The 22,951-nt window shown below is 42.9% G+C and overlaps 2 protein-coding genes across 4 annotated transcripts in view; one reads left to right on the top strand and one right to left on the bottom strand.

The window, feature by feature from the left end:
- Positions 1-656: 656 nt before the first annotated feature.
- On the bottom strand, positions 657-10,341 carry AAMDC (adipogenesis associated Mth938 domain containing). Of its 3 annotated transcripts, none has more exons than XM_084226923.1 (4): positions 10,290-10,341; positions 6,680-6,842; positions 2,337-2,432; positions 657-1,585 (listed from the first exon to the last, which is right to left on the bottom strand). In XM_084226923.1, the coding sequence occupies exons 2-4, from the start codon at positions 6,821-6,823 to the stop codon at positions 1,445-1,447; spliced, it is 381 nt and encodes a 126-aa protein (XP_084083049.1). In that variant the 5' UTR covers positions 6,824-6,842; positions 10,290-10,341; the 3' UTR covers positions 657-1,444. The 3 variants fall into 3 exon arrangements, with proteins under 3 accessions (XP_084083049.1, XP_084083051.1, XP_084083050.1); XM_084226925.1 differs by having other exon boundaries at positions 657-1,578; positions 6,692-6,842; XM_084226924.1 differs by having other exon boundaries at positions 659-1,585; positions 6,692-6,842.
- A 153-nt stretch (positions 10,342-10,494) lies between these two features.
- The window catches only part of RSF1 (remodeling and spacing factor 1), a 60,028-nt gene continuing 47,571 nt past the window's right edge, over positions 10,495-22,951 (top strand). The window contains exon 1 of the mRNA XM_084227070.1: positions 10,495-10,848. Coding sequence (XP_084083196.1) covers positions 10,650-10,848 — 199 coding nt within the window. The 5' untranslated portion in view covers positions 10,495-10,649. The remainder of the gene's footprint in view (positions 10,849-22,951) is intronic.

Here is a 22,951-nt window from a genome sequence, read left to right as displayed (position 1 = left end):
AGTTCACCTTCTCCTTCACACCAGGCAAGCTGTGCAGGAAAATGTCACAGCAGCTACAATGAGCATTATACCAGCTGCTGTGTCAGACAACACAGATGCAGCTGGAAAGGCAGTTCCTGCTGGGTTATGTAAGATTTTGCCTCAAATGTAGCTACACTAACAGAAAACATTGCTGTCATTAGGAGACTGCACGATAAAACTTTCAAGTACTCACTTTCCCTTTGCTTTTACATCACTTCGTATTCTATCAGATAAAAGGTTCTAAATGATTACTAGAGCAAATAGCAGAAAAAGAATGTAGTATTTTGTGTGTCTTGGGAAAGTTACTGTGCTCTCCTACCAATCTAAGCCTCTCTACTACTGCTTGGGTAGCTCCAAGTGCCTCAGGGCTTTTACAGCTTCATCTTGGTACTTTCATTAATACACAAATAATTAATATGCACAGAACAAGAAACGGTGAGCCTAGTGAGAAAAAAAATCTACACTAGATAGAACTTGTAACTGGCAATATTAGAAGCCCACCAAGAACAGCAACCAAGAGAACTGTTTGAATCTTCAGTGTAATAATGTTTGTTGGCACAACATTTAAATCATCAGATAATGATGACCAGTAACAAGTCTCACATGCATCCCCAGCTTGCCAGCAGTACCTTGCTAGCACAATTCAGACTGATTTCCTAAATATCAACGTTTTATGCTGCAAAATCTAGTTTTGTAACACACGTTTCTGATTATTTTAAGTGTGCAAGAACTTCTGAATAGATATGTATTAGGCAGCTCAATCATCAAAACTGGCAATTAATAAGAAAATTCTTTAAGGCCCAGGTTTTATGCTTATACCCTGCTGACATTTTTCCCCCTTTTTCTGGCTCAATGAAAAATTTAAAAGTGCTCTATTATGTGACGTTCATAAATTGGCAAATTGGCAAATACCCTGACTAAGGTCACCTGCAGGAGGTAAAGTTCTATGCTCTGGGTTTGCTTTTTAATTTATTTTATTTTTAACTTATTTATCCAGTGGTGGTAAAGTGGTTCTTTACCACCACTTCATATCTACCATTTTATTGTGCTCATCAGCTCTTTTATGGTTGCATTCCAGTAGCCAGTAATGTAATAAAAGTATTCAAAACACAGTTTCCTATTTAGTGAACAGGTGAAAAGTTAAGTAACAAGACTATGGATGGCCTTCAGAGAAAAATTAGGTCAATCTCAACAATACATGGAAATGATTCTGTAATTAAACGATTTAATTACATTAACAGCCCCGGCTTTTGTGAGCCCTCGATTTGTTTAAATCCTGAACTAATAAACTGTCTTTGCATTTTCGATGGTCAGTGCACAAATGCCTTGGCACGTAAGTTCACACTCCGCTGAGTGCAATTTGATCCAGCAGAGGTGTGTCCGTGATTCGGCCGCGGGCCGAGAAGGCGGAATGAGCTGCGCTTCAGCAGGTGGAATGGAAGACCCCGCCCACTCTGACACCCTGCGCAGCCAGGGCATTGTACTCCGCCACAGCCTTCTCCGTTTGCAGCACCAGCACGTCAATCCCGTTCTTCTTCAGATAGTCCACAGTGGATGCTGGAACCTCGGAAGAGAAAAGGAAATCACAAAAGCGAGAATCAGATTATTTTCCCCTTAAACTGTAAGACTTGTAGAAAACCAGACACTGATGCCATTTGTTAAACATGACTTAAGTAACTGCCAGTAGCCAAAATGACAATGCTCAGATAGGTCTAAGATTGATTTAATTTTTTTCTCTTCAATAAAGCTACTTTTATACACATAGCTCCCCTACCTCCTAAGCACACTTTAAAATGCAGTCCTCTCTTACAACAAGAAATAGAATTGGAACTAAAGGAATTTAATCTGAAGAAGGTGTTATTCATCCCACCAGAAAGCTAAAGACTTGCTTCTCACCAAGTAAAACTCAGCACTTCTGATCTGAGCTTTCTGTAGCTAGTTTATCTGCTGAAATGACACCCTGGCAACAATTGTGACAAGAATGCCTAATTACCAAAGTATTTACAGCAGGCTAGAGAGCCAGTTATAACCTATTGCAAGAGGAGGGGACTAATGACATTCTGAAAAATTCTTGTTTCATTTGCTCCTGTAGCAGAACATAAACCTGTTTACTGCTTGACATGGACACTAATTCAGAGGAGCTCAAATAATGTTTCTTTTAGGACCTGAGGGACCCCTGACAGGAGCTCATTCACAGTGATCCTCAATTTTTTCGCTCCCAGTGAAGCATCATCGATTTAATTTTTTTCCTCCTAATCAGAGGGAGAGGGAAAACAAACGGTTCTCTTTATGCTTGTCACAGAACAAAAACCTACCTGCAAAGCCTCACTCATGCCACGACCAATCACCACAGTTTTAACACCCTTCTTGACGACTTCTTCAAGGTCAGCTGGCTGCACTCCTGGAGAATGCTAAGTGTCAGGGAAGGAAAATAATAGTCTGTGTATTGACAGCATCAACCAGGAAAGCTGTGTCTGTGTGTCCTGAACACAGAGCAGCAGGGTAAATTAGCAGAACCAGAATGTAACACAAGCCTCTTCTGTACCTACACACAGTGGATAACATTAGAAACTGAAAAAGGTGTTTAATATGCAGATGAAGGATGATAATTAATTGATTGATGGCAAGATTATAATTCCTTATTAAACATTTAAAACCAAAAAGATGCATTACAAATTTCTTAAATATTTATGTCTAACTTCTGGCATTTTATAAATATTAACAGTTAAGGTGAAAGCAATAAATAGCAACAATACTGCTGTTTGATTTCAAAATAACAAAATCTACTTGAAAGAAAGATGGTGGCAAGCCAAAGTTTACTCACTTTAAATACAAAGAACTCCTCAGATAATTAAAATTATTAAATAATTTTCTTGTTTACATTGCAAATCTTACTAAAGAGGACTGAAATTTATTGGGTAGCTTAATTTCAGTTAACAGCTTGGATTTCTGAACTATTCTATATTTTGAGAAAAGAGTATTTGAATCCAAATGCCTCAGAGAAAGAAAGAACTTACACAGCACATTAACAGATGTTTTAAAAAGTACACCCATTTACTGCTATCATGCTTTAAACATATGAATGCATAAACACACCTGTAATGTTAATATAAAACATTATTATGTTACCCTAATTCTCCTCCTGGATTTCTGTATATCTCCATGTAGTCAAAAGCAGGATACTGGACATCCTGTGGCTATAATTTGGCCCCTCTTTGGTGTGTATTTTTATTTTTAAAACATAAATATTATTTGTCCCTCCTCCGCTTTTTTTAAGTAGAATTCTGAAGTTCTGAAGTTTTCAAGAGGTCTGAGTTTCTTACTTGAAGTAGGTAATGCCACAGTGGACTCATGGAGAATGGAGCAAGTAAGACCTTCCCAGCAGAAACAAACACATGAGCTCCTAAAGTTGCAGGTGAAAAAAGCCTTCCATGGTACAGTGCCACTTCCAATGACTGAATTAAACTTATTCCACAAGAATGTCCTTAGCATGGCTGATGTCTGAAATTTCAGAGATGATTCACCTTTATGGTTCTCCAAGTTCACAGAATCATAGAACAACTCAGATTGGAAGGGATCCATGAGAATCATTCACAGGACTATCTTAAGCTAAACCACGACTTAGGAGCATCATCTAGATGCTTCTGGAACTCTGACAAGCTTGCTCTGTAACCACGTCCCTGGAGAAAGCCTATTCCAGAGCCCAAGCATCCTTTGGGTGGAGAGCCTTTTCCTAACACCCCATCTGAACGTCCCCTTGCAGCTTGACTGCATTTCCATGGGTCCTACTGCTGGTCACCAGAGAGATCAGCACCTTGCCTGCACTGCCCTGCCTCAGGAAAGTGTAGACTGTGATGAGGTCACCCCTCAGCCTCCTCTTCTCCAAGATGAACAAGCCAAATGACATCAGCTGCTCCTCATAAGCCTTGTCCTCAAGGCCTTTCAGCATCTTCATCACCCTCCTTGGGACACAGTGTAACAGTCTGATGTCCTCCTTATGCTGAGGTGCCCAAAACTGCATAGAGAACTCGAGGTGGGCCTGTTCCAGTGCAGAGCAGAGTGGGACAAGCACCTCCCTCAGCTGTGCTGTGCTTGACACACTCCAGGACATGTCTGGCCCTTTGGGCTGCCAGCACCAAAAGCTCTGCTCCCCTTGGTCCATGTACATTCCATGTCCACACCTGGAATGCAGAACTCACTTGAATAGGCAGAGCTTTCTCAGACCAAATCACTCTAAGTACTTGTTTATGACAGAATAGGCAATGCTTTTCCTTCGGGGTTTTTAAAGTAGACTCAAAACTTAGACAAGAAGAATTGGTATATTTTACTGCAATTACAATAATCAGAATTGTGGGGAAGGTTTGCTGTCATGCGAGAAGCACTCCTGAGACTTTAAAGCCATGGAACAAAAGGATTTTCTTTGGTTACACAGGACACTTTGATGCTAGTAAGAAACTAATGTTGCTACAGGAAACATGTAACATGATGAAATAACTGTATCATTGTTGATTTGACGGCAGATTTTCTTGCCTGCTCTGTTCTCTGGCCTTCATTTCAGCAATACCTACGTCTTTTCATCTGCCATTAGCAGATGGCACTGAAATGCAGCCAGTCAGGGAGAGAGAGTGCCATTCATCCCCAAGGGTTAAGGCCACAATAACTGTTAGTGCTCAGTTGCAGAACCTTGCAGGGCCAGTTATACAATTTTCCTGATGAAAAAATGCTTCACTAGACAGCAGTGTGACAGCAGAGGAGGAAAGGAAGCAATTTATTTCCAACTAGAGTGTAGGACATGACCAGCACTGCTTGTTTTCCACACTTCAGTTCCAGCTACCTCCAGGAAAAACAAGCTTAAGGAAAGTAGGCAAACAACTCCATCTTTAAAAAACTGGGCAGAAAATGCAGCTGTTGAATCTTACTGTTTCCAGTGCTGACAAAATTAAATTTTTGACAGTTCTTCTCAACATTGGAGATGCAGTCTAGAAAAAGCTTAGTTCTGTTCTTAATATTTGTTGTTTGCTATTTATTTTAAAAGAAAATCATCTCACTCCTCAGCTGCAAGGCTAGAACTGACCTAAAGCAGGAGCTTTACAGGTGACCTACATAGGGCCTTACTTTAGATATGTATTTTTTTACTTCCTGATTAAATAAAAAGGATGCCAGAAAACCTGCCTCTCCAGAGAACCCAACTATTTTTCTCCTCCAATTTTAATTTAACATTGACTTGTTTTTCAAGTCCTCTAAAAACTTATGGATTTAAATGTTTTACTTGTGACAAGAAGATATTCCTTGTTAGAAACTTTCAAAAGAAAGCACAGCCTCTTAAATTTTAGTAAGTGCCTATAATTTGAAACCAAAATTTTCCAGTGGTTGGAATAAATATAAAAATGTGATTGGGATGAGAACTAATTGGGAACTTTTTGGCCATTGTTACCTGTTCTGCTTCTCCAGCCACGTGCATATAAAGCACAAAAATGATACTGTCAAACAAGCAGACAGCAACTCTCACCACAAAACCCAGCCCTTTGAACAGCCAGGGAAAACTTATTTTTTAATAACTAGGCCATAAATGAAATACATTTTAAAAGGTTACATACACAGCTACCTTTCTCATTGCAAGGTGCAGATATCTTTGCATGACAGCAGCACCTTTCTCTGGGTGTTATATATTCTGCATAAACTAAACTCTGACGGATTAAAAAAGTTCTATTCTCCCATAGATTATAGATGAAGTTGCAAACCCAAATGCTTTGTGTTTCAGCTGTGTGAAAATGAATCCAAGAGAGCTGCATCCTCTGCATGGATACGGCTGCAGGTGCTGGGCCTGGTCACTACATTGTTATTTTGTGCTTTAACTTTTGCTTTGAAAGTGTGGAACTTCTTTTTCCTGGCCAATCATCTATCCTAGTGCAAGTCACAATATGGGGAGAATTATCAACATCAAGTTCCTATTGCAATATTTGCTACACTGCTTCTAAATCAGAAACATCAATACTGTTTCATGTACTTTCATTCAATTCTGATTGCATTTACACATAAACTTTAAGGGCAAGCATTTAATATCTGGCTACCAAGAGAAGTCACTGTGTGATTAGCCAGACCATGAGCTTTTCACAGAGAAAATAGTGCATGAGACACTGTATCTGCATATTTTTCCTCTGAAATATGTACAAGGGACCCCAAGGAAAAGGATAAAAACTAAACCACATGCAATGTTGTCTTCCAAACATGCAAGGTCAGTTACTTTTTTTTTTTTTTTTTTTTTTTTACTTTTCATGATTTCTTTTCCTATCTCACTCAAGATAACTTCTGTTTACACAGTCTGAAGAGAGGTTGTTACTGGCATCTTATGACAACTGCACTATTAAACAGATGAGGAATATTGCTTGAGAGCTCTAAGGTGTGTGAGAGTTGTCTGGTGAGGGTGACTGTCAGAACTCAGGGCAACACTTGCTATATCCTGTTGCGTGTAGGACACAGTGGGACTGCAGCCCTCTGATCCCTCCACAGTCACTTCCAAAACAGACACTCAGTTCTCACCAGGAAAATCTAAAGGCTAGATGCATGAAAAAGGCAGCTCACTGAAATTTCTGGCTGGAACTTAAACACTGTTCTCTAGACCATTCTCAGAGTCCTGTTTTAAATGCAAGGTACTAACCAGCAAACTTACGTTAGTCCCGGTTTCTCGCCAATCCCATGTCCGGCTTCCTCCTGGCCATACTTTACAGTCCTTATATGTTGTAGAGCAGCCTTTCACCTTCATCTGACCCCAAGAAAGGGAAGCAATTTCAGGGGAAGACATCACAAAGTGGAACCAAAGTCTGGAAAAAGGATATTTAATACTTAACATCAGGCCAACATATGCAGCACGTTAATAAAAACGGAAAATTCTGTCCTCGCCCCAAGGAGTTAGGAAGGAAATGCTGTTACAGACTTTATCCACGTGGTTTTGTGACAACAGACTTGAACTGAGGATCAGCAGATCTGATGAATTACCAGTCTTCTTGGGGATTTTGTGCAAATCATTTTACATGCTAAATCTGTTCAAGTATTGGATGTTCAACTTTTAAAACTATCAACAGGGATCAGGTCCCAGAATATCCTCTCACATCTAGGTTTTAATCTTCTCCCTTAAATGAACAATGAGGATGATAATAATTTCCTACAATATCAGAAATCTGCACTATTTTGTTGGCCACTTTCTTCTTTTACCAATAAAGTGGTAAATGAGGTTAAAAGGAAATGCCAAACAAACCCAACAGTAAAGCCACCAAAGAGTGTCACTGTCACATTGCTACAGAAAACAAGACTTTCAGGGATGTAAAAGGGTTGAGCCTTTTCACAGACACTGCTGACAGAGACCGAGTCTCCCAGGATTATACATCCAAATAAGAACTTGTCTAATTGTTTGACCTCCATCTTCATTGTTTCAACTTAAATCCATTATTTCTAATCCTTTCTGTTGGGGACAAGTAGAACAGCTTAATCTTTGTCTTTTTCACATTTTTTTTTGTTCTTTTTCTTGAGGATTTCACACAGTATTTTTCTTTTATTTAATTTAGATTAAATAAACATCCCTTCAGTCATGTTTTCTAAGTCTCTGCTTATTTTCTTCCGTTTTCCTTTAGCAGCCAACCACTGGTACACATCTTCCTTTGACGTCTGTTGCCTGGAACTTGACAGAGCCTTATCAGTGCCCCTGTATCCCAACTGCTTTTTGGTGAGTGCTGCAGGGATGGTGGGATCTGCTTCCACAATCACTGCTGGGCTCTGCCTCACAAGCCCCTGTGCCAGCTCCCCACAGAAGCTTTTCCCTCCTCACAGTCCCTCAGGTACTGCAGTCTGATTGCTGTGGTGATTCTGGCAGTGGATGGAAAGAGAGGAATCACAGGGTGACGATACCCTGGAAGTGCTTTGGACTAGCGTGGCAGTCCACTGACACATCTCCAGGGCAGGGTCACCTTTCTGCCCTTCCAATTCATGCGCTCTGAAACCCACACTTGGAAGAAAACTTGATGTTTCTCCAGTAAAAAGAGGTCCACCTCTGCCTAATCCAGAAGATCTCTGTGGCAGATCCTTCCAGATGCACAGATTCTCACCCTTTATTTTTTAATTGTTTACATTCATCAGGAATTGATTAGCTTAAATTCATTATATGAACCCTGCCAGCACAGATTAAAGGCTCTGCCCTTGCAAAAGATAAATCTTTTTATCTTCCAGGAGAGTCCTCCTGGAAGCCTCCCTTCCTGTCTTGCACGTGCTACAAAAGATGCAGCACTGCCAGACAGGACATGCTCTCCTTGGACTGATTGCCAGAAGCAGATCTCAGTATCCCACCCAAAACACTGCATGAAGGAAAAAGTGCATTACTTTGGATTTGGCACAGGACTGAGTTTGCCAGAGGTGCTTCTCACACAGGACAGTGGGGCAATTCTTTTCCTTCTCATTCCTGTGTGAAGTTAGTGGCACATGTGTCCTGTCAAACAGGAAGCAAAGCAAGCACCTACAGGGGACTAAAACTTGCGTGGATTAATACAGTCTAGATTCTCTCATCACACATCCACGATGCAATGGATTCAAACAAAGATATGTAAGATTATTTTTCCAAAGGTCTGCCTGAAGGGATATTCTAGCTGAAGAAATAACCAGCAGTAGTCCCAACAGAATGAAATCAAAGAGTAAAGGCTGAATAAAGCAGCCAGAACCTGCCTCTGAAGAATGAAAATAATTTTTGCCTGTGCTACTTTTTAGATGAAATGGTAGAATTAGACCTGGAGGTTAAACAGAAGTGAATGAACAACAAGATGATCAGGAATATCACCTTCCCCAGTCCAAACAGTATCACAAGGTTGGAACTGGGCAATCAACCAGGCACAAACTGCAAATGGGAGAGCAAGGATTCCATGCTATCTTTTCCAAACAGCATAAAAATAAGTAAATAGCAGAAATGAAGCAACCCAATTTACAAGGCACATATAAAAATTTAACCTCTAAAACTATTTCACATAATACTGCCAGAGATTATCAGTAAGGTCAGGCCACTAGAATAAATAATAATATCTTAGAGTGAGAATGAACTCATTGATAGAAACTTTGAGCATCCTTGGGTGTAGAGCATGGTCCAATCACTGAGGAGTAGGAAAATAGTTCTCAAACAAATTACTTCTTTAATTATTCACTGTGAGAAATGTAAAGTATTAAAATACACATTAACACTTAAGATCAAAAGAGACCTCGAATTAAATTATTTGTAAGTACAACCTAAAATCGCAGTTTCTGCAAAATGCAGCAGTCCAAACACAAAGAGATGAGCAGAAATGGCTCAGGACTCTACAAGCAATGTCATGAGAGTTTAAAAACATCAGAAATAAAGGAAGTAGAACTTAAAAGGAGGCAAAATGCACGCTTATGCCAGGAGACTACACTGAAAGAGAGGAACGAAGCAGTGGATAAGGATGGCAGAAGACAAAAGTAGCCGAGAAGGAAGCGGAAGCAAGCTGAGAGCTGAATTGCAGTTGGGTAAGCTGGTGGACTTTAAGATTGCCAGCACACCTTTCTTCTGTGGAGGTAACCAGCAACAAATGGAACAAAAGAGGTGAACGAGAGCAGTGCACCAGATCGTATTTTATTGAGACGCTGCAGAAAGAAAGGAAGTTTTGCAAAATCCAAGGGGCAACCTGAGACTTCAGAGGATACAAGGGGAAGAGTAAATCGGTGTGCGTGAAGTTTTGGGCAGAACAAATTCCTGTAAGGTGTCACAAGACAACGTGGTTCTCCAGCGCTGCCTGCGAGCAGGGTCAGCAGGCGGGCGACTTCCCATTCCAGAGGATACGGCAGCCAGAGGAAGGTCAGGATTAAAAACTGACATCAGCAAGGCAAACAGAAAGGAAGTTTAGATCAACTGTGCAGGGAGGAGGAAGGTGTCAAGTTCACGAAAGAGGAAAACACACTTTGGGAATTCGGCAATTTCTTTTCACAAGGCGCAACTGCATTGTGACGGCAGTTAACCGGGGAGGTCACGGGGACCTGGTAGTAAGAGAAGAGGGGGAACAGCACTTTGTGAATACAACGGAGAGAAGCAAGGAGACAAGGACAGAGAACGCTGAGAAGCGCCGTGGGAGGGGTGGAGGGCGGGAGTTGGGAAGGGAAGGCGCAGTTCAGGACCACCCAAACACGGCCTGGCGTGACGGGGCACCAGGACCGGCACAGCCCCGCCACGGCCGCGCCCTCCCGCCCGCTCCCCTCACGCCGTCACGCGCCCCACTCACCGCCCCGCGCGCGCGACCCCTCTGCCCCGATAGGCTCCGCCTCCTCCCGGCCCCGAGGGGAGGGGGCGGGGCCTCAATGGGAGCACGCTCTCATTGGGCAGCGCTCCCTGCCAGCCCCTCCTTCCGCCCGTTCTGATTGGTCGGTTCGGGGATCTACCCCCGCCCCTGCCCCGCCTTGTTTTCATTCCCCCTCGCCGCGCGCGGCGGAGGGGAGCCGGCTCGCGCCGCTCTGGCCGCCGCCCCCTGCCCTCCCCTGCCTTCATCGTCCCCCCGGTGCATTGTGGGATAGTGGCGGCCCGGCCCGGCAGCGCCCCCTCCTCCCTCCCCCTCCCCAGCTCCTTCTCCATCCCCAGGTCCAAGATGGCGGCGGCGGCGGCTCCTCCGGCCCCATCCCCGCCGCCCCCTGCCCCGGCGGGCCCGCGCTGCCCGGGCTCCTGGCCCAACTTCGCCGTTGTCTGCTCTTTCCTCGAACGCTACGGGGCCTTGCTGGACCTGCCCGAGCTGCCCTTCCCCGAGCTGGAGCGCGTCCTGCAACCGCCGCAGGAGCCCGGAGACCAGGGTAAGCGAGTCCCATAGCTCTCCCGCCCGCCCGCTCCGGGGCGGCCGGCTGAGGGGGGCCTGGGGGGCGGGGGGGGGCCGGGGTTGTCCCCCCCCCGCCTCCTCCCGGCCCCGGGGGTGGAGCGCGCCGAGGGAGAGGAGGGGCCTGGGATTCCCGGGGGGAGGGGAGCCCTCCCTGTTTTTTTGGGGGGGAGCAGGTATTTGTGTGTGTATATTGGGGGAGAGCTGCCTGCCCCCGCGGCGGGCTCGGGAAAGAGGTGGGGGACTTCCCCTTCCCCTCTCCTCCCTCTCAGTGCCGCCTGTGACCCCCCTCAGTCCCTCCCTCCCCCCCTCGTTTCCCTGGGTTCGTTCCCGAGCTCTGTGCGGGTGGGACTCCTTGCAGAAAACAGGCATAAGACGAAATAACTATTTTCGTTCAGCTTGGCGCTGGTAGCCGGTCTCTCTTCCACCTCCTCCCTTCCCCACAGCTTGGGGGGCGCTTCACAGCCTCTTTTCCCCCTCCCCCCAATATCTCTGCCCGTTTTTACCTCTCTCCCGAAACAAGAAGGGCACGCACGCACACACATATACAAACACATGGGAATATCCCGATCCCCAGTGATTCCCCCCGCCACCCTTCACCTCGGTGTATCTGGGATGCGGAATGGGGGGTCACGGAGAAGCCCTGAGCCCCCCCCCCCGCCACCCCTGGCTGCTGTTGTGGGCCGTCTCCTCCCCACAAACACAGACAGCCATTGTGTGCCACCTCCATCCCTCTTTTCTCCCCCCTCCTCCTCCCCCATCCCCTCTTCCAGTTGCGGGGGGGACAAGCTGTGTGCTCGCTGCTGCTCCCCCGCCGCCACCTGAGACGTGCGAGGTGGAGGCATAGGTTATGCACTCCGCTGTTTGCTTTCGAGCTGCTCTCGCTCTCCTCTCCTCCCTCTCCAGTAGCAGGTTTGGTTGCCAGACTCTCTAATCCCAGCTGCCCGCGATGGATGCGGGAGGGCCCGGGCCAAGAGAGCAGCCTGGGGAAGGAGGGCTGTGTGGAGGCGGCCGCAGGAATACTGAGGGGAGGGAGCTTGTTGCTCTTGATCTCTTGTCTCTGTTATTCGTTTGGTTGTTGCCTCTGCACTCTTGCCACATAGGGAACCCGTGCAGCTCATGGCGCATGCTCGGCAAGGCCCCTTGGAAACTTCCTGCTGCTGGAGAAGCCCGGCTCGGGGCTGCTTTTGCTCCGACAGCCCCTGCTTTTTCCCCAAAACGCGCTCGCTCTCGCCTCCTTCCCCACCAAGCCCACCCTGTCTGGGGCGGGGAAGGGGGGGTTATATGATTAAATCGGCGTGTAGGTGTTTCCTCATATAAAGGAAGTTGTATTTTACTAAGTGCAGGTGTCCTGTCTGTGAATTCACAGCAGCCACTGTTGAAACAGAATGAAATATGATTAATGTGTTTCCTCCTCATGTTGTCTATCAATATGAAAGAGACAGCTGAAATCTATAAAATTCTTAAAACAGGGTTAGCTTTGTAGAAAACTTAAGTTTAGATTCAATTCCCCACCACTCCTGTACCTCTTATGTTATATAAAGGACTGTCTCGTTTTTTGGGAAACCGTTTAGAAAAAATGTTGTTTTGTTAAACTGTTGCAAGACTTATTAATAAAAACCACCAACACATTTAAAAGTTTGAGTTTTTAGTGAAAACAGTAATTTTAAAGTGGTGTTTTCAAAGAAAACTTAATGTTCTTACTGTGTTGCATGAAGCGAGTGGATATGTAAGAGTAATTTAGGTGTGTGAACTGCAAAATAAATTGAACTGAAAGGGTGAGATAGTGGCCCGTGTTTTAAAAATATTCATTTTATTAAAAACTCAAACACCATAATTTCTGATGACTTTTAATTGCATGATGGGGGTTGTCAACAGGGTGGTGTTTACTGCCTGACTCTTCTAAAAAGGTTTCAAATTACTTGTGTTATGGAGTATTCTTGATTGGATACTTGTCAAATGTTAAACTTTTCTTTGTATCACCTTTCCTGTTTGGCAAGGAGTGGGTTATTTTCCCTACTTTAGAGTAGACCCCCCCCAAATGGGAGCAGATGCAGCTTCAGAGAATGTAAGTACTTCTGAATGTAAGCTTCTGAAGTACTGGGGTTCTTTGATTGGGCCTGGTGTAGCTGGTGTAATTGTAGAGATAATTCTCATCTCTAAAAAAAGAAAGAGTGGAGGTGTGAAAAACAAACTTGGATAATTCTTGATGTTTTGTCTGATAGTTGGTGGGTGTCTTGGTATCTTTTTCTTTGATAAAATCAACTTGTTGGGCTTGGTCTGTGGTCTTGGGCTATGGTACACGTTACTGCTGGTGTATTTTACATTTTTGGGAAGATGGCTTCAGTGACTAGGTTTCTCTACATGATTTTTACCTCAAGTAGCCCTCTACAAGTCATAAAGTTGCTAAACATGGAAACATGATGGAAAACTGAAGGTGTTCTTTTATTGCTGAATATCTGTAATTTAATTTAATATCTGTATGTAGTTTTCCTTGGAATACAAAAGGATTTTGATTTCAGTTTGCAATGTACAGTTAGTTTCACTTTTGATACCAGCATTGCTTGACAGTGGATTTGCAGTGACATAATAAAATCTAAAGAAATATCTATGGAACCTCAAAGTGTTGGGTTATTTCTCCTGAATTTTTTACAAACTGGAGCAAGTTTTAAATCTCAACTGTGACATAAAACCTATTTGTAACTCATCTTCATATTACTTTTGCAATCAAGTAAGGGAATCAGTAGTTTGGGGGTTTCCTTAATAATTTTTAAAAATGTTTTCATGGTCAGCACTTTAGAAACGTGGGGGGTTTTGTGTGGGGTTTTTGTTTTTTTGGGGTTTTTTTGCCTTTTTTTTTAAGCATGGCCTATATTGTCTTGTCTGAAGAGTTACTCTTGGGAGATGCCAGTAGAAGTTACTTCCTTTATATCAGGATCCCCAAGGAGAACAAGGAGCTTAAGTTTGGACGTTATTCAGTAGTTGTATAACAGTCATATTTTCTTTCCTGCTAACAATTAGAACAAAGTACTTGCTCATTTTTAAGGAAGCAAGGTATAACCTTTCCATACCGGAAGGGATGCTGAGCCGATGCTGACAGCTAGTAAGCTATCTGTTATTTCTTAGAGACTTTTTAGATTTTTGTTATCACATAGACAGGACTTGAACTTCGCTGTATTACTTCTCCTTTACTGAGAATTTCAAGGCAAATAGTAAGCACAGCAGTGCTCAGGTATGAATAGTTTTCAATAGTAGGCTGACTAATTGAGATATCAAATTAACCTGGATTAGTAACGCGTTAGATGCTTTAACCAACTGTACACAGATGGGATTTAGTGGGTAATGTAAAACATACTTGATTGGGAAAGAAAGAATGTATAGTGTTTATTTCACTATTGAATAGTGGGATAAACTGATAGATCTGGAATTAGTCTGCTACTTATTAAAGCTCTGTGATAAAATAGCTTAATTTTTCTGGCTGGTGGCTCATTCAAAAAAAGTTGTAACCATTCAAAAAAGTAATATGAAGTATAGTTATCTGGTGAAGATTTTATTTTATGAAGAATAATTATCTTGCCTTTATGGGTGCTTATTCTTGCTTTAAGTACGATGGGTTGCAGTTTTGGCACTCTTGAATTACTTAGGAAGAAGTAAAGTTGAGTGTCTGTCAAGATGGTGACAGTGTTAACTTACAAAATTTGCTAGTTGATATGCCTCCAGAAATAAATTGTTTTTTGTAGGGTTTATTAAGAAGCAACTGCTGTGATTTAACCCCAATTGGAAGCTCAGCCCAGTGTGGCCACTCACTCGCTGTCCCCTGGTGGGATGGGGGAGAGAATTGGGAGGACAAAAGTGACCAAAACAGTGGGCTGAGACAGGCAGTTTGTTAGGGAAAGCAAAATGAGGAATTTGTTGACCGCTTGTCATGGGCAGGCAGGTGCTCAGCTCCAGGACAGCAGGGCTCAATCGTGTGTTAGGGTGGCTTGGGAAGACAAATGCCATGGTTACCAGTGTTCTAGTCTTTCTTCTAGCCCCAGCTTTACATGCTGATCATGACACCATATGGGCTGGATATCCCTTGGGTCATTTGGGGTCAGCTGTCCTGCCTGTGTCCCCTTCCAACTCCTTGTGCACTTCCAGCCCCCTCACTGATGCGGTCTGTGAGGAGCAGCAAAAGCTTTGGCTCTACGTGAGCGCTGCTCAGCAATAACAAAAGCAACTTGGTGTTCATGGGCACAGGTTGCCCAGAGAAGCTGTGGCTGCTCCATTCCCTGGAAGTGTTCGAGGCCAGGTTGGATGGGGCTCTGAATAAGCGGGTCTAGTGGGAGGTGTCCCTGCCTATGGCAGGGGGTTGGAATTAGATGATCCTTAAGGTCCCGTTCGACCCAAGCCATTCTAGGATGATCAACGGTTTTGAGTACAAATTCAAAATGAAGCCCCATACTAGCTACTGTGAAGAATATTAACTCCAAGTCCACCACAGGAACCCAATATATGATTTTAGGTGGAACGTCTGGTGGCTGAGAGCTGTAATTACAACCTCATTGCTGTACTTTTAGATGCAAAACTAAGGCATTGCTACAGATCATTCTGCATTATGCTGTGGTACTGCATCTCCTTTGCCTCTGCTCGTTTCCAAAGGCAAAACTGCAAACTGGAACAAATGATCACAGGAAAGCAATACTTGTTCTCCTCATTCTTACAAACATGTGCTGTAGTGGCTTTTTTGTTTGCTTGGGATTTTTTTGTTTGGTTGGTTTTTCCCCTTGGGTTGTTTTTTGTTGTTGCTGGGGGTTTTTTTGAGACAGTTATTACTTGCGGTAGAAGAGAAGTTGCAAATTTAAATAGTAAAAAATGTGGTAGAGAGGAGCAAAAACTATATTTGTGTTTAGGGCTGTGTTTAAGGAACCATGCTATCAAGTCACCACCTCCTTTGTGTCGGTAAATAGCTTGAGAATTGGTATAAATGTTAATTAAGCACTTGGTCTCTTGTGAATGAAAATATTAGTAGAATGTTAGCTTGCACAACAGAAATCTAATTTTACACATGACTACGCAAAACACTTGCTGGTTTGCCAGGTTCCCTGGTGAGTGAATGGGAGAACCTCTCCCGGAGGTGAATGGCATCTTCCAAAGTGTGCTGGGCTGCATTAGCTCATTGATTTTTGCAGGCTTTTCTTAGCAGTGTGGCGTTTGATTTGTTCTTCGTTGAAATTGTCACAAGTACACATGCTTTGTTTGTGCCTTCAGTAAAATTGCATCACAATCTTGTTGTTGAAGACCGTGCTAAAGGTGGTCTTGAAAACAGCAAGTGAGTTTTGTGTGGATTTCCAATCTGAAGCACTCTTCCATACTGTCACTACAGCTCAGACTTCTTTATCACCTTTGACTCTTGGCAGTCATCCTGACAGGCTGACCTAGCCTAGAAGATTGTTGCTTAATTATGGCATGAATATGTTATGTTTGTTTGCAGTGTTGTAATGAAACCGCTCAGCACGTTTTGACCGGGGTCTAAATGATTTAAAGAAAGACATGGTGAGGTGCAAATGCCTGGTGGGAGGTTCATTTTTCTGGATATTTTCTCCCTTTTTCTGTCTTTATAATGAGAGCTTAGGTTAAGAGCAGGCAGCTTATGGGAAATCTGTGCAAACCATTTGTAGACAGTACCTGTTACTACATCATAGACCTGAAAAAAAAGTCTTGGGGATATCAGAACTTACTACTAAAGCAGCAAGTTCTATTTTATAAGGTGCTGTGTTTTTCTTGATTCTTCTATACATCTAAAACATTTTTTCAAATTCATTTGGATATTGAAACAATTTTTTTTAAGTAGGTTATGTCTGTGGTTTTTTATTGTCATTCCAGTGCTTCTGGAAAGCAATACAATATTAAGCTTAAGAGCTCTTAACCATTCTCTGAAGAAGTTAACCATTAACATTGATTTAAACTGCTGTTGAATATATATATATATGTAGGAGAGAGATACCTGAAACTTTGTAGCTGTTTAATATAACAAGCAAAGGCAGCTCTTTCTAATGACAGGGAGCTTGACAGACTCTCAAGCTCAAGATGAGCTGTGTTCCCAGTGATAAAGGTAGTGAAATGGTGTTCTGTTAATGTGGTTGATGTTTTTCTTGTATTTAATGTTTGATAATGAAGCGTGTTTGTGTACTATTGATCAGAAGTTACAGGGGTTGATGTGACTCTTAGGTAAAGTTGTGATACATTGCAGTAACTCATAATATCCACAGAAGATTGGTTAGTATTAAAAGTAGGTGATAAATGTGATATGGAAGTACTGTCAAATAATTGCTTCACTTTAAATTTAATAATTGATATTGTACATAAGATTTATTACCTGTCTTCAGTGAAGAAGGTTTAATTCATGTGGTGTCCTCTCATGTAAACAGCCAAGTTCTGACATAAAATGTTGGTAGAGTCTGTAGTGCTGGGTGGGTGGAGTTTATTCTTACTTTATATATTGCTGCATCTTACTCATTAACATATTAAGTGTGTGGCTGTTGATATTAGAAGCTTTCTTCTGCCCTGAAACTGTATCAGGAGGTAACGCTTTTCATCTGCTCTGCAGGCCTTAGTGTTCGTGTCTTTTCACACCCAGTGAATAAGAAATTTTAACTGCTGTTCTGAGTCAGTCAAGTAGTTATCACCTTTATGCAGGCTGACCTGACTGTTTCTGGAATGTAAGTATATAATAGTGCCTTCCTATTGGATTTAGGGACGGAACCAAAACATTTATGTCAAAGCCATTAGTCCACCACCTCTTAGTAAAATGCTGCATTTTTAACTTAGCAGCTAAGTACTGGAGAATTAAAAACATAGCTAGTGAACTTCAGAACTTGGTTTGCTTCTTCTGTGCTTGTTTCATTTTTTACTGTGGTGGAGGCTCTACACTCATGTTTCTAGACACCAGATTAAATAATTTGTTGAAGGTAGACTCCAGTGGCTTGGAGATTATATCCTCAAACAGCATAACAGGGTTAAATCTGGAGAAAGTAAGTAGCAGATCATTCGTGCACCAACTTCATGGCAAATAAGTCTCTAATGCAGAATAAACTTATCTGGTCTACACTTCAGTCAGTGTAGATTAATGTGATGTTAAGGTCAATGTGCCACATCTACACATGTTTTTTGATCGTTCATTTAATGAGTGAAGTTTACCTTGGAAATAATTATCTCATAACTATTCCTATTTTGTTAGTTTTCTATGGATGGGGAGACTTCACACCTTTATGTGTGTTGAGCTTGCATGTCAGCTCATCCCAGTGTGCTTTCATATTTATGCTGTTAATGCAGTTTTAGGTAGACTTCACATCTTATGATCCAGCATAGAAACCAGGAAAGCACTGTACTTCTGGTGGGAGAAGTTCAGTCTCTTGCCAGTAGCACTGCCCATCTGAAAGACGTGGCAGAATGCCATATGGAATGGAAAAAAGGAATTTGGGGCACTGCTCTTCAGGCACAGATGAGCTACAGAGCATCTGAGGCCCTCTCGAAAAGCTCAGCCTTCCTGGCGATTATGCAGATTCTGTTGGAGCATATGTCTCCATCGAGGAAGAGTGGTATGCTCTCAGTCGGTGGCTTTATTGAATTCCAACACAGCTTGGATGGTACAGAACTAGAGGAGAAGCTTCTGATGTTACTTTCAAGTCGGTCTTATTCAAGACAAGTGTATAAAAACCGGGAATATTGGTGGAAATTCTTGTGGCCGGTGTGAGATGGTGTTCAGAGAAAGAAGCTCCGTAGCAGTGCTGTACTGTAGTACATTTGTATTGGAGACCTTCATAAACATCAAGGTGAGTTGTGTGTGACCCCGTTATCACATGTAAGGTGGAAGTTATGTTTTAGCCAGCATTTTGCCTTGGCCAACTTCAGAGGTTTGCAGAAGCTCTAAAAGTTTCTCAGAATATTCTCCCTCCATCCATCTTTGTAGCTCAGGGTCTTCCTGAGTTTTCAGCACTTACCATGAACTTCTTTTCTCTTGTTTGGGATTACTTCAAGCTGTATTGTGTAGTGTAAGAATAGTTAGCTGATAGACATGTGCAATTATTAGTGCCCACTGCTTGGTACATATACTTCTGAGCTCATCCCAAAGCTGACATTTAGATTACAGAATCACTGACAGATCAGATTGGAAGGGAAAACAGTGGGTCATCTGGTCCAACCTCTGTGCTCAGTCAGGGTCATCCTAGAGCACATGGCACAGGATTGCATCCAGACGGTTCTTGAATAACTCCAGCGGGAAAAACCACAACCTCTCTGGGAAGCCTGTTCTAGTGCATGGTCGTCCATACAGTAAAGTTCTTTCTCCTAATCAGGTGGGACTTCCTGTGCATCTGTTTTGTGCCTATTGTCTTGTCCTAGTGCTTGGCACCACTGAGGAGAACCTGGATCCATCTTCTTGGCACCCTACCTTTGGATACTTACATACATGGATGAGATCCCCTCTCAGGGCTGAACAGGCCTCAACCTTTCCTTCTAAGAGAGATGCTCCAGTCCCTTAATAATTTCCATAGTCCTCCACTGGACATGCTCCAGGAGCTCCATGTCTCTCCTGTACTGAGGAGCCCAGAACTGGACACAGCACTCCAGACATGGCCTTACCAGGTCTGAGTGAAGGGGCAGGATCGCCTCCCTCACCCTGCTGCATTGCTTTCCCTAAGACATCCCAGGATACCATTGGCCTTTTTAGCAACAGGGGCACTGCTGCCTCATGGACAGCTTGTTGTCCGCCAGCACCCTGGGTTCTTCTCTGGAAGGAGCAGAACTGCTTTCCAGCAGGTCAGCCCCCAGCCTGTGCTGCTCTGTGAGTTTATGCTTTCCCAGGCGCAGCATCCTGCATCTGCCCTTGCTGAACTTCAAAAGTTCCTCTCTGCCCATCTTTTCAATGAGTCAAGGCCCTTCTGAAGGGCTGCACAGCGTTCTGTGGTGTTGGCCACTCATTTCAGCTTTGTGTGAACTTGCTGCAGAGTAGTCTGCCCCTTCATCCAAGTCATTGATGGATAAGTTAAACGATCCTGGGCTCAGTATAAAACCTTGGGGAGTACTGCTAGTGACAGGCCTCCAGCTAGACCCTGTGCTGCTGATTATGACCCTTTGGGATCTGCTGTTCCACCTTGCTGTCTACTCATCCAGTCTACACTTCCTGAATTTGTCTGTGAGAATGTTGTGAGAGACAGTGTCAAAATCCTTGCTGAAGTCACAGTTCAGAATATCCACTGCTTTCCCCTCAGCCATCCAGTTAGCTGTTTCACTGTAGAAGCTTATTGGGTTGGTCAAGCATGATTTAATGAGTCTATGCTGACTATTCCTGATCACAATGACAGGAAGAATTCCTTTGTGTGGGGTGAAGCAGAGGACAGGAGCTACTGAACTGTCAAGAAGGGGCAGGTGATGGGAAGATGATGAATAGATAGCCTGATGAAGAATGTTGTGCCTATGTGCTCAGTGCTGCCTCAAAACCAGTTCTTTGGAAGTACCCATTTTAACATCAGGGTCTCTCTCTGGGCCATGCCATGCTTCGGGGTCCAGCTGTGTTCCTCCATGTTCATGACAGCTGGGAGTTGAGAGAGGTATTCAGGATTTTGTGTTATCTGCCATTGTTGAAACAAGTGTCCTCTGGTATCTTCCTTAGACAATCTCTGTTGTGTGCTCCTCTGGGAGGAAAAACCAGGAGTATGGCTGGTGAGAGAGCTGAATCTCCTGATGCAGGCAGTGTGCACTGCAGGGACCCATGGTGAGGGAGCTGCCAGGCTGCCTGTATGAGCTGCAGTGCTGTGGAGCACCCTCCCAGTGTGCTGCAGGCTCTTCATTACTCCCTACTTGAGCACTGATGATGGGGCAGAGCAGTGCAGCAGTGTTTGATGGCTGGCTGTTGATGTTTCTTGAGTTCAGTAAAAGGTTTAAGCCATTGAGAAATAATAAAACTTGTAAAAGGCACGTATATTTTTTTACATCCTCCAGCCTTGCAGTAAGAGCATAGTGTTCCAGTTGTGGAATGGCAAGGTCTGTGGCAGTTCATTACACTGAGCTGATCTTTCTACACTATTTCATTACCCTTTCTCCTTTTCCATTTTTTCTCCAAATCAATGAACTTTCCTTTGCTTCAACTCATCTCTAAAACTCGACTAACATTTTAGCATTAACAGGTATTTCTTAGTAGCCTCTAGCATTTGTCAGTCTCTCATCTCTTCTCCAAGAGATAAACAAAGCTCTTAAAGTTCAAGCAGCAGAGATTTTCTCAGAACTACTGTAGAAATTCTGACCATGTTGATGTCTAGTGGTCTGGGGAAAGCAATTTTCCTAAGTGAGAGGAGGCTCATTTTTCAAGATTCCCATGTTTCAGCAGCTCTGTTTTAGTATTCAGCTTCTTTCCATTATGATCATTTAGGTCTTTTAGTACTTTGGAGAAAAATGCTGCTTATACCCTTGAACTCACAGGCTTGGTTGATATTTGAAGAATGGAGATGTTTGATATCAAGATATTTGAAGCAAATTATACCTTACCTACCCTGATCTCTAAAATCTTATTTTCCAGGAAAATGGGGCTTATCAGCATGAAGCTCTGCCTGGTTTTTTGGTTGTCTAGGGCTATACCATTTTTCTATCCTAACAGTTGTCTTGAACCAATAGTATGCTGAATAAAACTGGTTGTTTAGGTTTGTGTGTAAGTAAACACTTTATTTCCTACTCTACTCAGTGTCCCTCTGGTACTGCCCTGGCTATTTTCCAACTCATCTACAGCTATCTAGGAGCACCAGTGCCAGGGCACATTTATTGCCTTTTAGTATTAATGACTACCAGGATGATAAAGGTTTCCTCCTGAGAACAAACTGCAATGGTTCACAAAAGCTGTATTAATTAGTGAATGATAAAGTGTGGAAATTTTAGTTTGATCCCTGAGCTATCAACAATATATTTCAATAAAGCATACAAGGTGGAGAGATACATGATGGATGCAACAACAAGAAGAAGAAACACTTAACCCCCCTCCCAGTATTGCCTGGAAATGGTAGTTAAGAAGGAACCAGTTTAAGCTGGCATAAAGTGGCCATGTGAATGCCCTGCTTTACAAAAGACACTTCCATTAAGTGGCAAAATTATCCCTCAAACTGTATATTTAAGCTTATACAAAATCTGCAGCAGACAGCATTAGCTGACCTCCTAATAACACGTTAACACTGTGTATAAAGGTTAAGAAAGTTTAGCAGCAGGTAAGAAAAACTGATATGGCAACAAGGGAGCTTTTGGAAGACCTGACCTTAATAATGGGAGACCAGAAGGAGTAGTCATAAGTCAAGGAATAAAAGCACTATGTCCTAGGCGATGAAGCATGTTCACAAAGCTAGTAGATGTCTCTGAATGCAGGTTGGGCAATGGGAGTAGGATGGTGAGGATAAGCCTAAGGGCTAAGGGTTGGTTTGTCTGCTGAGTAGAAATTGTTTGAAAGGTAGAAATCTAACCCTCCTGAAGTCCAGGAGAACGTATTCATAGCTAGCAGTAGAAAGAGTGAAGCTAAAAAGTCCAAGAGGAATTTGCAGAACATGTGGACAGAAAAGTGTCTTAAGTAAAAAGAAGAAAAATCTAGGAGACATGGATGGCTAAAATCATCAGCCATAATGCAATGATTAAAAGAAGTATGTTAAAAGAAGTATGTTACTGAGAACTTAAATAGCCTCTTTCCATAAGGTGTCATTATTAGACTAATTTGTAATATATTGATTCTATTGCTTTCCTAGCAATAATGATGAAATATGGTAAAACTGGCATATTAGGAAATGATATAGAACATGGTTAATAATGTTGGAAGCATGCTGAGTTGCTTGGATTAGGTATTAGCTTGGCTTTCTGAACAGGTTTAGCAGTACAGCTGGTAAAAAAAAAATACAGGCGTGTATTTGAGTAAAGAAATGGAAACCAGAGTGACTAGCATGTTTTAAACACTTCAGCAAAGATTTAGGAAATCAAAAGCAAGGAGCTTTTACATCTAGTTTTCATAAACTTCATGAAATTGTAATTTCATAGTTCTAATAGTTGTAGTAGTTATTCTCCAGAGAGAAATATTC

The sequence above is a fragment of the Fringilla coelebs genome, assembly GCF_963513975.1.
Source record: "Fringilla coelebs genome assembly, chromosome: 2".
NCBI classification, from domain to species: Eukaryota; Metazoa; Chordata; class Aves; order Passeriformes; family Fringillidae; genus Fringilla; species Fringilla coelebs.
This window is presented reverse-complemented; position numbering and strand designations above follow the sequence as displayed.

Excerpts from the sequence above, each read along its gene's own strand:
- AAMDC (XM_084226923.1), bottom strand. The coding sequence starts at position 6,823 with ATGTCTTCCCCTGAAATTGCTTCCCTTTCTTGGGGTCAGATGAAGGTG. Across the intron at positions 2,433-6,679 it reads GGACTAACGTAAGTTTGCTG|CATTCTCCAGGAGTGCAGCC; the intron begins GTTAGTACCTTG and ends CCTGACACTTAG. Across the intron at positions 1,586-2,336 it reads GCATGAGTGAGGCTTTGCAG|GTTCCAGCATCCACTGTGGA; the intron begins GTAGGTTTTTGT and ends TTCTCTTCCGAG.